Source organism: Netta rufina (assembly GCF_964035555.1).
Source record: "Netta rufina genome assembly, chromosome: 3".
In the NCBI taxonomy this organism is placed as follows: Eukaryota; Metazoa; Chordata; class Aves; order Anseriformes; family Anatidae; genus Netta; species Netta rufina.
In genome coordinates, this window is record NC_140125.1 from 46,283,940 (window position 1) to 46,298,970 (window position 15,031).

Consider the following 15,031-nt stretch of genomic DNA (forward strand, 5'->3'; position numbering starts at 1 on the left):
CAAGCTACTCACAAGTGAAATTATCATTCTGTGTAAAGCTACATAAGTTCCTATTTTGAGTATGAGCCACTCAGACATGGGTCCCCAGGCCAGTTCAACAGTTCCCAGAAAACTCAGGTTGCTGCTACATGATGACAGTGAAGTAGGGAAATGTGATGCAAATTGGCAGTTGCAACCTTACAGCGAGGAACAATTTATATCAAACCTCTAGCCATTACAGAATTATTATTTATTAAGTATTGGTAAAGAATCTAGAAATGTTATGGACAACAAATCCAAGCTCCTTGGCTGGAATGTTTCAATAAGTCTAGGTTAGGGCTGAAATATGCTGACAGGACTGTACATATAAACTTGTTTTTCCACTGATTACAACATGAGAATACCAAATATTATTACTGAGCTACTTACTGAATAGATTCAGAATAATGGTCTCTAATACCCCAATTGTGGGCATGGTACATTCACTTAAAAACAAAGGGAACAAGTTTTCATTACTGTTATTTACAGAATAAGAAGAGAAAAGAAAAAAAAAAAAAAAGAAGGAGAAGGGAGAAGGAGAAGGAGAAGAAGGAAAAAAGATATTGTGCGTCCATTATCTTTCAGTGCCCTTCAGGGCAAACTTAAGCAGGAACTCCCCTCAGCTAACTCGAAGAGGGAAATTTCCATGGGAGATGGAGGCTTAGCTGTTCAGGCAAAAAATTCTCAGTAGCCAAAATGAGAATGCCACAGACATCTAAAATTCAGTCACAGGCATTGAACATGCTTTTCAGCTGCCTCCTGACAAACTGCCTAAATCTCAGCACACATCCATGTAAGTAATTTAAATGCTTGAAGTTCAAACTACCCAGATGAACTAAAGTGCTACTTCTTCCAATTCACCCTCACACCATCAGCAAAACTGCCAATTGACCTGCTGCTGGCAGCTAGTCACCATTTTTTGGTGATCCAAGAGAGAGAAAAACTGTGTTCTCTCCACCAGACATTCCTGTTATAGATAGAGCTTGCTTTGAAGATGCAGTCAGCTAATAGAATTTGTACACTGGAGACCTGAAGTTGCTGAGGTGGGAGGTGAAAGGCTGTGCAATGGAAACTGAGTTATTCAAAGTTCCTGAACTCTGAAAAACTCCATTGATCCCAAATCTTCCACTAACCTAGCTAGGACTAAGTTTGTTGCTATTTAAAATAAGTAAATAAATAAAAATAAAAATCTGGGAAAAGAAGCACAGGGTTTTGTTTTGTTTTTGAAAAAAAAAAAAAAAAACCTTCAGTCCCACTCAACTCCACCCAGCATCATAATTTCAGGTTTAAAAGTTAATACACATTATTCAATGTCATGGAAAACCACTTGAAAAGCCTAAAATTACTTGAAAACTGCCGCAGGAAAAATATGAATTCACTTTTGGAAGTTCACGGGTAAAAAAACTTGTTCAGTTTTGTGAATACAGAGGCTAAAAATATATATATATATATATAGAAAAAAGTCTATTGATTTTAGCATTGAGGAAACTGACAAGAGTCTAGGAATTATTGACGCATTCTCTTTTTTTTTTTTTAATCTATAAAGCAAAATTCTCATGACAATAGAAAATTTGAATTTTTTTTGTACAATGGCATTCTACAGTGATGAGACTAAATTTTACAGAGTAATTCTAAACACAGGGGAAAGAAAAAAAAAAAAAAGATTTTTTTAATGGAATATACAAAATACTCCATGAAAAACAAAACCTAAACAAGCCCCCTGTTTCAGGTAGTCCCATATCATGACTTATGACACACATTCAGCCTTACATTTGTCAGATTAAGAAGGAAGTCCTCACTGAGCAAAGTACACACTAATTATGCGTGTAGTTAAGTTTGAGTACATGCAGTAGTTACCAAGACTACACCTCTGTGCACATTCAGGTTTGTACTATCCATTCTGTGGCTCAAGGGCCTTATTTCATATGTGTCAGTCCCTAAACATTTGATGTGTTAATTTATTTCTTCCTGTATGTTGTTGATGGTCTGAACTGCACAGACTGTTTATGCAAAATTTGTTGAAGCCAGTATGTTCTAAAACTTGAGAATTTTCAGAAGACAATATGAATTTTCCTCTAAGGTTCTCTGAAGTTTCACAAAGCTTTGTTCCAAGATGGTAAGTGGTATGTATAGAAGAGTTGAGTTATAACCTCCTTTGAGGTGAGGTGGGTTCAGGAAGGCCTTACTTCACATCCCCTGTTTTCTTAACTGGGCAGTACTTCTGTCTTCAAGAAGATGGGAATTAACCAAAGCACAGCCTCAAAAGGACACTCAAACTCTAGCTGTAGCACAGTATGTGTTTGAGCACCAGCTAAAATGCACATAGCTTGTAGGGCATTACTGTCTAACCTCAAGCTTTCAGGGATTTGTTAGTCACCAGAAAGCCAGCCTCAAAATAATATTGAATGAAAAGGGTGACAAAGATGAATACCTAAGCAGTATGAAAAGCATACCTAAGCAGTATGAAAACAAATCAAAACTTAAATCAAATCAAAACTTAAACTTCTGATGTCCATCAATGCCATAAGGATGCCTTAAATAGGATGAACGTATTATTCTGCGTTGTCATTATCATAAGGCAAAACACATTTATAGTATCTATTTGTTATGAGTTTTATTTGCCTTATTTTCCAATTTAAAAGATAAACCCAAGGAAAAGCAGTGCTAGGTCAGGCATAATGATACAAACCTCTGTCTGGACATTGATGGAGATGAGGTAATCTGGACTCTTCTCCTTCCTCCATCACATCCCCACTCTGAGGAATTTTTTATGCCATGACAACCTCTCCTACACACCAGACACTGATAGGAGATAGAGGCAATAATAGTGTGTCGCCTGGGCCCCACTGATTTCCTCCTCAAGGATCCGAGATGAATTTTTCTGCAAAGGCTACAAGGGGTCTCCAGAGCATACGTCTCCTACTTCTGATGGGAAAGCTGTTTTTAGTTGATATCTTCTGTGCTTCAGCTTCCACACAAGCAAAGCCTTCTGGGGTAACCTCTGCCATGTCCCAAATCTTGTAAAATCTCCGTTAACTGTAAGACAGTAGCTACTGGTCCTACAGGCAAAACTCTGCTCATAATGGGCAGCTGCATCATTCAGGGATATAACTTAAAGGAGTTATTTTCTTTTTACTGTTAGAACTTTTTTTTTCTTTTTTCTTTTTTTTTTTTTCTTCACAGAAATGGTTCTTCTGCATGATTGGTTCTATTTTCAAGAGTAAGAAACTTGTCTTGTAGTTTTCACATGCTCTGACTAAGAGTATTGAGGGCTCAGCTTTCTAACTTACCAAGCCTTCCTGTGTGACATCCAGAGCACTCCAGTGCCGTCCTCACCAGTAATAGTGGAGGGAAAAAGGCTAAGTGCTAAAGGACTCGTGCCCAAGGTTGTGCTAGCCACAGGAGTAGATCTACCCTGACATGTACCAGGGCAGTCCAGTAAAAACAGCTAGCTTAGTTCTCAGGCTGAATTGCCTTAAATCCTTAAAAGAAAGTGGTTCTGTGCATGTTGCCTGCCTGGGACTGTCCCTGGCCCATGATAATTCCCAAGCCTTGTAGATAAAGTCTTGTGGAAAACACTAGCTGGCCCATGCTCAAAGTGCAGCAGGAATCTCTTGTCCAGTTTACCAAAGAAGACAGTCATACTGTGTCCTGGCAATGTTTAATTTAGTAGTGTGGACATAGCCTCTGTGTCTTTCTGAACTGTATAAAAGCAAGCACATTGCTCTCTCACTTCTTGTATGGTTTGTTTCTTGGGGTATGCAGGGACAGATTTACTGTGAAGCATTTGTGTGTGTGGAGTGGTTCGCAGTCACAGGTGATACTTTAAGAGTCCCCCAAACACAAATAATATTTCTCAACTGTCAACATACATTTATTTATTAGATTCATAATCTTGTTGCACAGTAAACTTCTCTGTCAAGTAAGTGGCAAAACTCCAGAACTTCAGAGTTCAGATTTTGTTTGGAAAAGTATCCAAAAATGTGAATGTCCATCTACAGTTTACAAAGATTACTCGAACCCTTCAAACTGCAAAAGCAGACTGGAAATTTAGCAAGATTATAACTTATTTTAACTTTTCCAAGTTTAGCAACAGATTTCATCACTGCCTGGAATCCAAATATATATATTATATATTTTATATATATATATATATATTTGGATTGGAATAAAAAAAGAAATATAAAACTTTGTGAGGACTTCGAAGGAAGGAAGGAACAAATGAAGGAATGAAGGAAGAAATACACTATGAAAGCAGTCACTTGTGATGCTTGTTTTGTCAAAGTTGAATTCATTTTCAGAACTGAGGGGAAAGCTTATTCATTTTCAGGTTTGTTAAAGCTATTTCAGTCCCTGCTACAGCTATTGGAAATAGAAAGACAGCAGTAGAAGAAAAGAAAACATATAAAGTTCTGCCACTGTTTTTTATCATTTAGCTATAAGATTCAGGCCCTAAAAAATTGTTTCCTTTGTAATTCCAAAGTATTACATGAGCTGATTACTTTGGCTGTGAACAAAACTTGAATTCAGAAGTATAAAGGAGAAAGGAAACAAGACATCTTTAAACAAAACTATCCCTTTGTAATTTCAGCATTTAAATCAAATAGATCAGACAAATGCTGAGAACTAGCGAGGAGGAATAAAGATAGCCAATCCAAATATGGCTTTCAAAAGAAAAAAGATATATATAGGGAGAAAGCAGGCATCAATCTCATTGTGGTTCAAGCTTACTTCCTTTATCAATGTAAAATGAAATCCACATTCTCAATATATAAAAAAAGAAATGATGGACTCAAAATTATTCCGAAAAGTTTTGGGCATATATTGTGAAGGTGTTTAGATTTGTAGTGAATAAACTGAACTGCACAAAAACCTGGTCACAAAGTTTATGATTAATTTAAATTGTCCCTGGAAGCATTCCCTTTCAGACAAGATTTCTGGGGGCTGAACAGAGATTTTTACCTGAAAAGAAGACAGGAGAAAGCAGATCTAAACTTAAGATGGCCCTTTCTGATCAATGATGGATGAGAAGATTTAAAGTTGTGAATCCTATAACAGGGACCAAAGATGACTTCATCTCTTTTCTCCATTCATAACTTCCACAGGCAAACATACATGTTTCTTCCACTAACATCACTAACATTAACAACTTCAAAACTTCATTCAAAACCAATGTTTTAACGTATTATTTTTGTTGTTTTTTAGGGGGACGGATGAACATTTCCAAAAGAATTTGTTTTCATTGCAACACAGAATGAAAACAAATGATGAAACCTTGAAAGTTGCCCTGGAATTGAGCCATCATCTTTTGGTTAACCCTACTGAAACAACTCTTTCCTCTTTGGTCAAGCATCACCTGCAATAACAAAAGTCACCACACAAAAGCAACTGTCTCAAAAGGGGTCTTAATCTGAGGCTTTTCTCAGCTCTTGTAGGGAAATGTTTGATGGGACTATCAAAAGTAGTAATGCTAAGACTGAAACTGCTGCTAGGCCAGTGAATCATCTTTTTCTTCTATAAAACTTGTTTGTTACAGCTTGAAATATTTCTGATGATTGCAGGCACAAGTAGGAATAATAATAATAATAAAAAAAAAAAAAGACACTTTAAAATTTGTTATTAGAAACATTTAAGCTGCCTAAGGTGTCTAATTCCAAGTCTACAATTATATTGACATGCTGCATGTTAATTAAAAAAAAAAAAAAATCAAATCAAATGAGCACTTCTCCAAATTGTAGTTGTTGACTGCATAAAAAATGTCAGCATTTCTGGATACATTTTGGGTAAGGTGATTAAATGTATCCCTATGGGGGGAAAAAAAAATCTTGAAGATGACATTAAATAAAATAAATAAATAAATAAATAAAATAAATAAAAGCAGAAAGAAAAACACTTTGGAAAACTCATTTCTGCGTAAGCGTATAATGCTCTAAATGTACAAAATGAACAAAGCTTTAAATAATTCTCTCTGTTGTTCATAAAAGTAACAAAAACTTTGACTCAGGTAGCTTCATTATGTTATCCTTGTTCACATAAGTAAATGGATCCATCAGCTAATACAATGGCTTATTATTAAAGGGCTGAAGAATGAGCACAGTGTTTCATCTAGGCAGAAGATGAGACAGAATGTCTCTTTGAAACAGTCCTGATGCTTCAGAGGCTTTCTGGAGCTAATGGAGAAAGATGATGTGGAAAATTGCCTCCTAGAGGTTGAACCTGTGTGGTCCCTGGGGTTTCCTTCTCTCCTCCCACCTGCTCTTTTTGGACAGAGAGAAAGGGAAAGTAAATCTTTATGAGTGCTGCTATTCTTACATTTTAAAAGTAGTTAATTGTGTTGGGAATCACCCAACACTTCAGTGAGTTATTATGGCATGTTTCTCTTAGCATGTCAACTGAAATCTCTAGCACCAGCCTACTCTAAAGTGAAAAGATTAACCTGTGTATACTTTAAAAGAATTGGAACTGAAGCACTAGGGTCGCATGTTGCACAGCTTCTTCAGAGTTCAGAAGTAAAAGAGTAGATGATGTAGCTAGGTATGGCCTGTGAGGGCTCTAAGCATTACAAATGATTTAACTGAATTTCAGATTTACACCATTTGAGGGTTTACACAACTTTCAGTTTTGTAGAAAAAAATCCCACAATTCTACAACTATGTTGGGGGGGATTACATTCTGAAACAAACCAAAACAACATCAACAAGTTAGATTTTTTTTTTGAGTTAACAATACCAGTTAGGAAACATACACTGAATTCAACTAACTCTAACTCAAAATACTAAACTGCAGTAGACAAGAAATCTCAGGAGACAACAATCTTGAGAGTTACTCTGAGTCTGCCAATGAGATGGTCCTTCAGGAATAAGGTCCTAACTATATAATTTCCTTAATAGTCACTTAAAGTGTAAATGGGTGAGGGAGTCATATTTTTGCTGATAGATTCATCTTCATGCAGCACATTGTTACAGAATTGACAGGACAAACTTCAACCTACTCGCTTTCAGTCAGCTGTACATCACTGCAAGTATAGCACTACTAGTTCTCAATATTCATTAAATTTCAAAAGCTATTTTAAGTCTATTACTTTGCATTATGATCAAGGAAAACTATTGGAAAGCTTTGATTTGCTCACCTTTACAGTTGCCCCGGTATGCAATTTCCAGCTGAGGGTCTTTGCATTTTGCTCGTTGAAATTCACACCGAGACAAAAATGTTCTTCCATCAGATGCACAAAGGGATTTCTGAGGAGAACCTGCACAATCCAGGCTGCATTCTCTGTCTTTGTCTTGGTCCACTCTTAGAAACTAAAAAATATATATATATATATTAATGCTGTAGGAATGCTATTCTCAGGTGAAAACTGCTTCATGATCCCCTTCCCCAAGGAACACATACAAATATTACCAAAAAATGAAAAGAAAGCTCTGTTCTAAAGATCCAAGTAAGATTTTTTTAAATCAATATACCCGTAATATTTCCAATTGCCTCAGTGCAAGAGGTCTAAAGAGAAAATAAGTAAGGTATGAGAATGATATGAAGCACCATACGAAATGCAACAGATCATTTATTCCTGAAACGCATACATTCAAAAATTTCAGATACATTTTATACATACATTTCTATTTCTGTGTATGCTTGCCTATAAAAAAACATGCCAAGACTGAATAGGGAAACGCAGATTGTATAGACACAATCGTGTCTTCCCCCCCCATAGGCCTGCTACAAAGACAAAACCTGAAACAGGCGATCTGCTGCATGATGCATCTCAACTCGTAATTGTATTGAAGTTGCTGCCCAGCAGCAAAAACTTCTTATTACTCCTTTAAGCACTGTCCCAGCTCTAGCATGGATCATCCACAGCTTCAGTCATTTAAGGATGTCCCTGTCTGGGCACAAGTTGTCCATGGGCCACAGTCAATCAGGGGTGTCCCTGAGCCAGTGTGGGTAACCTGTGGACTACAGATTTGGGGTGGGTACTTTTTGGACTGGCACAGAGCAGTTCATGGTCTCCTCTCATACAAGAGAGCCCTGCAAGACCCCTGCTACTCAAATCCTGTCAGTTCTGCCCATTACACCACAGGTTCTCCCATTCTCAGAAATTAAATTTCATCTTCTCTAGAAGACAGTGAGTATAGGAATATATATATAGGGATTTATACTAGGAATTTCAGCAGACACACCCCTTTCTAGTTCTGCCACAAAGCTACACTGAACCACAAGCATGACCAATGGAGCTTGGTGTCATCTTTGGTACTCTGAGAAGGAGCTGCTCACCCTGAACCATGCTGCCAAAAACCTAATCAGTTGCTTGCTGCATGCCGGTGATAGTATTTTATCTTCTAAGCTCCCAAAAGGCTGGAATGAGCAAGGTGGTGAAACCACTGAGACCTCAGATTAATTTCTCTATCATTTTTCTGTTTCTGAATAAGCACAAAGTTATGCAAGGCATATAGCTACCAGGAGATAATCATTCTCCCAAGCATCATGAGGTACAAGGTAATGGACCTAAGAAAAGGTCTTCATCCAGCTGAAAAAACATTTTCGTTGCTGCTGTTTCACCATCATAAACCGCAGGTACAGAAAATTTTAAGCTTTAGATTACAAAGTTTATTAGGAAGAAGATTTAAAAAAAAAAAAAAAAAAGTGACAGAGTGGTATTTGAGCAACAAAGAGCAGTACAAGGTAATAAATTCAGAAAATCAGAAGATTTATTACATGTAGCTTCCCTGAGTTTTATTAAAAATAAAATAAAATTTAAAAAAAAAGGTATAAAGAGAGTCATAAATCTCCATAATTTTCATACTTAAACTTTGGTCTGTTTGCATTTCCTAGCACTTAATGTGAGGAAATACAGATGCCTTTCTGGAGAGTATGCTTGGAAATGGAGACACAATCTCAAAAGTATCACTTTAAAATAATAATCATATGGTTGGGATTTGACCAGATTTTTTTTATATTTTAGTGGCAAAGTAACATAAAGATGAAAGCTTCCTTTTCCTGATACTTTTGAGCAATTCTTCATTTTTAACATTAATTAGCTTCAAAAGAAAATTACTTAGAAATTACACAGAAATCTCTAATCTTTCTTATTGGAATTTAGCTCTAGAGCTTCAGCAGTGGGAAAGAGATGTCCGTCTCCACTCCTACCCCCACCCCAATGCTATTTTGCAGATCCATTTTGCTGACAGGAATTTATAATTAGCTGAGCACAGTGGGAAGACTGTTGTCTCTCTTTATGTGCAAAACAAGCAACAGTGAAGACAGTGTCCTGTGTCTCTGAACAATCTCCACATGATGCTGGTCTCCAGGGCCTGGCCAGGTGCCCTGATGAGCTGCAAAAGGCCCTGGTAAGGCCCTCCAAGCATCTCTCTCTTGCGTGTGTGAGACAAGCTGTCAGAAGGGACAACCTTGGAGCATCTGCAGGACTCTAGGTTTAGACCTAGCCAGGCCTGTGAAAAGGATTTGTCAAGGAAAAAATAGACAACATGGGGCCTCTGGCACAGAAACTGAATCCAGCTCCCTGCTCTGCCTCAAATGTCCCTGGTAGATTTAGTGATGGTAAGTCAAGCAATCTCCCTTTTCCTATTTTGTGAAGTAAGGATTTCTCTGTTTAGAAGACTACTCCTTCCATCTCTGTAATGGCTAGGCACTTTGCCATCTCTAATTTATCCTCAGCAGCGTCCCTGTTGGGCAAAGAATTATTTTTCAAATGCACAGGAAGGTTTCATGACCCACAAAATACCATGTGGTAGATGAGGAAACTGAACACAGGACTTGGAAAAAAAAAATGCATACAGAGAAACAGGCTAGATTCTGTCCCATTTTTCTTCCAGACTTTCATCATCCTTCCTGTTCCGAGTTGATGCAGGAGTTAAGATGGGTATGCCTGATCACAGTGGACAAACCACAGTAACACAGTGGACAGAAAATCCCCTTAATTGCCTGAGGAACAAAATTCACTCCCCTGAGAGCATGATAGTTCACAGATAAAACTATATTTTAAAGGGCATTTATCCAAAGGGTTTTATTTAAGTATTTTATTATTTCAAAGCCTTAGAGGAGATTAGGGTAAATTATGGGTTCATGGATATTCAAGCAACCTGGAAAAGCAGAGGATGAAGACATACCCAGGAGACAAAACCACTTGAATAGTTTGCTGGTTAGCCAAACCTCAGTGGAGAATTTGGGTTGTACATTTAAACAATTTCCACCAAGCTAGTGTAACTAAGGGATTTAAGAGCAGGAAGGACAAAAAAGCAAGCAATTGCAAGGAAGATATAGCATATAAAAGAGCCTAGAAACTGTACTTAAAAAATAAATAAATAAATAAATAAAAATAAATAAAAATTATGTGATTGGCATTTGGAAGATACTCCATTGTCATCTTTACTACAGCAGCATATGATGATACAAGTTGAAACCAGCATTGCTTACTCACATGTGGCCAAAAGAATAGATAAATATGTCAAAGCTAATAAAAACACTGAAATAAGCAAGGGTTAGGAGATTTCTCATGGGATTTGCTATATGTTTAAACAGAAACAAGCAGAGTTAGTAACACAGAAACTGGAATCATACTGATGTACATCTTAGGGCTGTACTTTACTGTGAATACATTCCTTTAGCTTAAAGTAGGAGAGTTTAGAGAGAAAGATAATTCAAAATGTGAGTCAACGGACCTGAACATTGCTCACCCTGAACACTGGCTCATCTATTTCTATATTTAAGTTCATTTAACAAACAAATCTGTTGTTGTAAAAACACATGATTCACAGAAAGACAAGCTTAAAGCAGTATTTTTGTTGCTTGCTGGTAGCAACTGAGATAAAGCCAACAATAGCTGATTGACCTGAGGTGGAACTATTCTGAACAAGTGGCAAAAAATGGACAGTTATGACTAAACCCTGTTAAAATGCAAACCACTTTCAATAGAGAGGTGTTCCTGTCCCTAACAGTGAAGAAACCAGCCTAGTCAAGTCTCAGAAATTGTTTTCAACAGCAAATTTGAACTTATGCTACCAACTAATAGGCATGAGTCCTTAAGTGGAGTTGACATTTACTTGTCTCCTGCTTTATATTTAATATTACAGAATATTTTTATAGCCTCCAATTTGTTTCAGTCTTTTCAATGCATTATATTTTATAATATCCAGTTTTTAAATGGCCTACTATTCTACACTAGGCACTGTTTTAAACTCTCACACAGTATTTCTATGTGAAAGAAAGGACAGTAACAGGACCATGTCAAAAGACTTCTTGATTAAACTTACCTCAGTTAATGAAACCAAAATTCAATATAAGCTGCATGTACCCACTTGAAAGATATGAGCATGGATAAAATATTTTTTACAATCGTGTCTTTCAGGCACCATGGAATTCTGGTATTTTCCTTCACTGTCACATACAGCAAAGGCTCTTAATACCGTGTGAAATAAGGTCCTCCTGTAGCACAAGTGGTCCCAGTGTCATTTCATCCTTCCATTACTGGAGTTTGGTAACACTAGCATTGTCAGATTATGAAGTTATTGGTACCAGAAACCTTGCTTATACTGGAGAAAATTATTTATACAGCTGTGTTTTCTGCTCTGCTTTAACTTCCAGCTTTGTTCTTGTCATTTGTCCCACATCTGGGCTGTGGAAAATCAGGATGATTTTAAATTCAGCCACAAGCAACATGCTGCAGTCCAGACCTCAAGAATAGGCATTATGTTGCCTATTCTTACAGAGCTATTAAACCATTTATCAAGATAACATGTCCATAAAATCATTCACTACCATGGCATAAAATGTATCTTCTTTTTACCTTACATTATCCACTTTTATGCAGGGATTTGGTTTCATTCCCTCTGGTCTGTATCCTGCCTCCTTGTCATCTTTATGGCCAAAAAAAAAAAAAAAAAGGTTTTCAGATAAAAATGAGTTACGTGTAAATTTCTGCATTTCCAATGCACAGATCTGGGATGCCACCATCTACAGGGCAGAGCAATTAACCACTCTCCACTAGACAGATCATATAGTATACCACAAGAAAAACAATGCATGACTGGAAAGTCAACATATACCTACATGTCCAAACGATCATCCATCCCCAGTAGGTGCCTAACTGACAGTAGGTACTTAAACCTATTTTAACCTAAAAACTGACAACAGTTTTTTACTGTTACATTCTGTGAATCCTTTGTAACTGATATACAGACTCGCCCCCCAAAAAAGTGAAAACTACTGCTTCACAACCTAATATGATTCTATGATTCTAAAATGCAGTTTAAATTGGCTTGGGGAAAAAAAAAAAAAAAAAAACACGGGAGAAGAGTATTTCAAGCTGGGGGTCTGAGGCTGAAAAGTCCTGATAGACAAGTAGAAGAGAAAAGATGGATGCTAGTCATCACTGTTTTGCTTGGAACAGCCTAGTGCAGACTACAGCTTTGAAAGGCAATTTCTTTATCCCGCATCTGGTTACTGTAAGATGTTGAACAGAATGGTCTGACTTGCCTGCTGCTGGCATGGGAGGTCTGCAAACAAACTAAGGAGCAGTATGCTATAAAGTGGCTCTGTGCTTAGGGCTTTGTGCTGTTGAAAAATGTGCTGATTTGCAGTGATTTATGTAGCCACACTGTTTCTTTCTGATAGCTGCCTGAAGGACAGATGTGGAAACCTCCAAACTAGGAATATTTTGTTCCCTCTGGGATCATCCACAATGGGAAAATGAGTTAGACAATAGTAATACATATGTGTATATATATATATGTATGTGTATACACACACCATTGTATATATCTACCCCCACATGCAGGCTATAATAAGTAAAGTGATATTTGCATGTGTATTTCAGACAAAGGCAATGATGTTTAACTAACAATATGACAGTCTGCCTTTTAGAGCAGACTACTGATTTCAGTGAGGCTATCTAAAACTGAACATCTGTTGCTTGAAATTTACTTCTCTGTTATATATATATATATATATATATATAGTAATTAGAATATATATATATATTCAGTTACAATAATGCAGCACTCTCCAAGGCAGCTAAATATTACACAGCAAGTCAAGGTCATGATTTTATAATGTGGAACTAGTTGCATGGACTCCCATTTTCAGGAATTAAAATAAATTGGATTGGGGGAGGGGGGGGGATAAGATTCATCTGACTTAGGATAAAATGGATCATCATAGACTAGAAATGTTTCTTACACTTTATGAACTGGAGAGTCTGTTCAACTAGCTCCCCTGTAAATGGCTGAAGTCCTTTGAGTCCTGTGAGATTAACTCAGAGTATAGTGCCAAAGGAAAAGCAAAGGGGAAGAAACATACAAAACCTCAGGTTCCAGATGGTTAAAACCAAGGTGGGCTTTAGGTTTCAGAAACTTATCAAAGAAATTTATCAAAGATGTCCAGGAGCTGCTTGTGGATCTGCAGAGAGAACACAGAAGGGACAATTTTCCCTAACGTCTACTGAGATGTCATTTTATTGCAAAGGAGTCTGTTAAACTCTTGAACACAGACCTCCCCACCTTGCCTCATTATATTTCATGTGATTTTTCGTGTGTAACATATCATACCTCTTACCAGCTGTAGCAGTGATAGTTGGGAAAACAAATAAATAAATCAGATTATGTAATTTCACTGAGTGGGAAGGTGGATTTGCTTTTTGTGTGTGTGCGCACACATTTTTGTTGGGTTGTTATTTGTTGTTTTGAAAAGCAATCTTGGGTCTGTGCCAGAAGTCAGGTCCAAATTACCTATCTGTTAGTACAGTGTTTTGCTTTACTCCCTGGTGTCTGGAGCGCAGTGGAGCTCTTGGAGACTCACTGCCATCTGCTGAATATGAAAACACGCTAAACTACAGTATCATTTTTTTACAGCCAGCACAGAAAAATGGTTGTTAAACAAGGTAGTGCTTTGATTGACATGTTTGGCTTTAGCATGTAATTTTTTAGTGTTTATTGCTTTAACAGGTATTTTGTTAAGTGAGCTCTACTATGCTTTATTGATGGATGGATGGTGGGGCTGAATGTCAGCACATCCATAATTTCTTTCTGCTGTTGCCTCATGAATGACTAAAGAAGGCAAAGCATCTCAGTTCTGCATCCATGTAAACTAGGAATGACTTCTGAAACTAACTCAAGAGTGACACAGGTTCTTTCCTGTTTTGAAGAAGGGATGGACATCCATTTATCCTACCTGCAATCTCAACTTTTACCATATCAACAAAAAAGTCTCTCCCAATGGCTCACTGACTTAAAGAGAGCTGAGGTGAATTTGGTGGCTCTATAATTAACAATATTTCTAATCTACTTTGAAGGAATTATTCTGGGGTTGTAGGGAAGTAGGGAACCACAACCAATTTAGAGAAGGGCTGGGAAAGGCAGAGAAAGCGAACTCTGCAAGGGGTTCAAAAGTCCCAGATGAGCAGATTTTTCTTCTATTTATTATAGTTTTGATCAAATTTAACTGAATTGCTTTTGTCTGTAGAGGCTTAGAAGAAGGTACTGCAATTTTTTTCTGTGCTGTTTAAGCATTCTAAGTATAGTATACCAGGAAAACCGATGAAACACTACAAGAAAGAAAGGTGCAAATCTTTATTTTTTTCCCCTCTCCATTTGGTTTTGTCTTGAAAAGAAACTTTAAGGTAGTGCAATCATACCCCTCGAAGGGCTGTTCTCTTGAATAGTTTAATTAGAGGATCTGATTCCATCACTAGTAAGATAAACACACAGATTTCAATAGGAATAGGCTTGGGTTCAAGAGTAGCTCTCAGTCCTGATGAACTATCCTTTCAGAAGGACCTTTCACTGTTTCATTTGAATGCTCCTTTAATACAGCCTTTGGAAACACAAAGCACTCCCTTCAAATGAATCCTGCCAGACACTGCAAAGTCTAAGCATCAAAACCAACACTGGCATTGACCCCATACAGCTAAAAATGAACTAATGGTCTTAATTTTCAAGACATGATAAATATTGACAGTGACACTAAAACACCCATTATCTGACTACATTCATTTACTTCCAAG

General features: G+C 37.2%; 1 protein-coding gene across 2 annotated transcripts in view; it reads right to left on the minus strand.

Moving 5' to 3' along the window:
• The window catches only part of SMOC2 (SPARC related modular calcium binding 2), a 145,336-nt gene that overhangs the window by 94,055 nt on the left and 36,250 nt on the right, over positions 1 to 15,031 (minus strand). For both annotated transcript variants that reach the window (XM_084283354.1, XM_084283353.1), the window contains exon 2: positions 7,148 to 7,319. In XM_084283354.1, the coding sequence (XP_084139480.1) occupies positions 7,148 to 7,319 (172 nt within the window). The remainder of the gene's footprint in view (positions 1 to 7,147; positions 7,320 to 15,031) is intronic.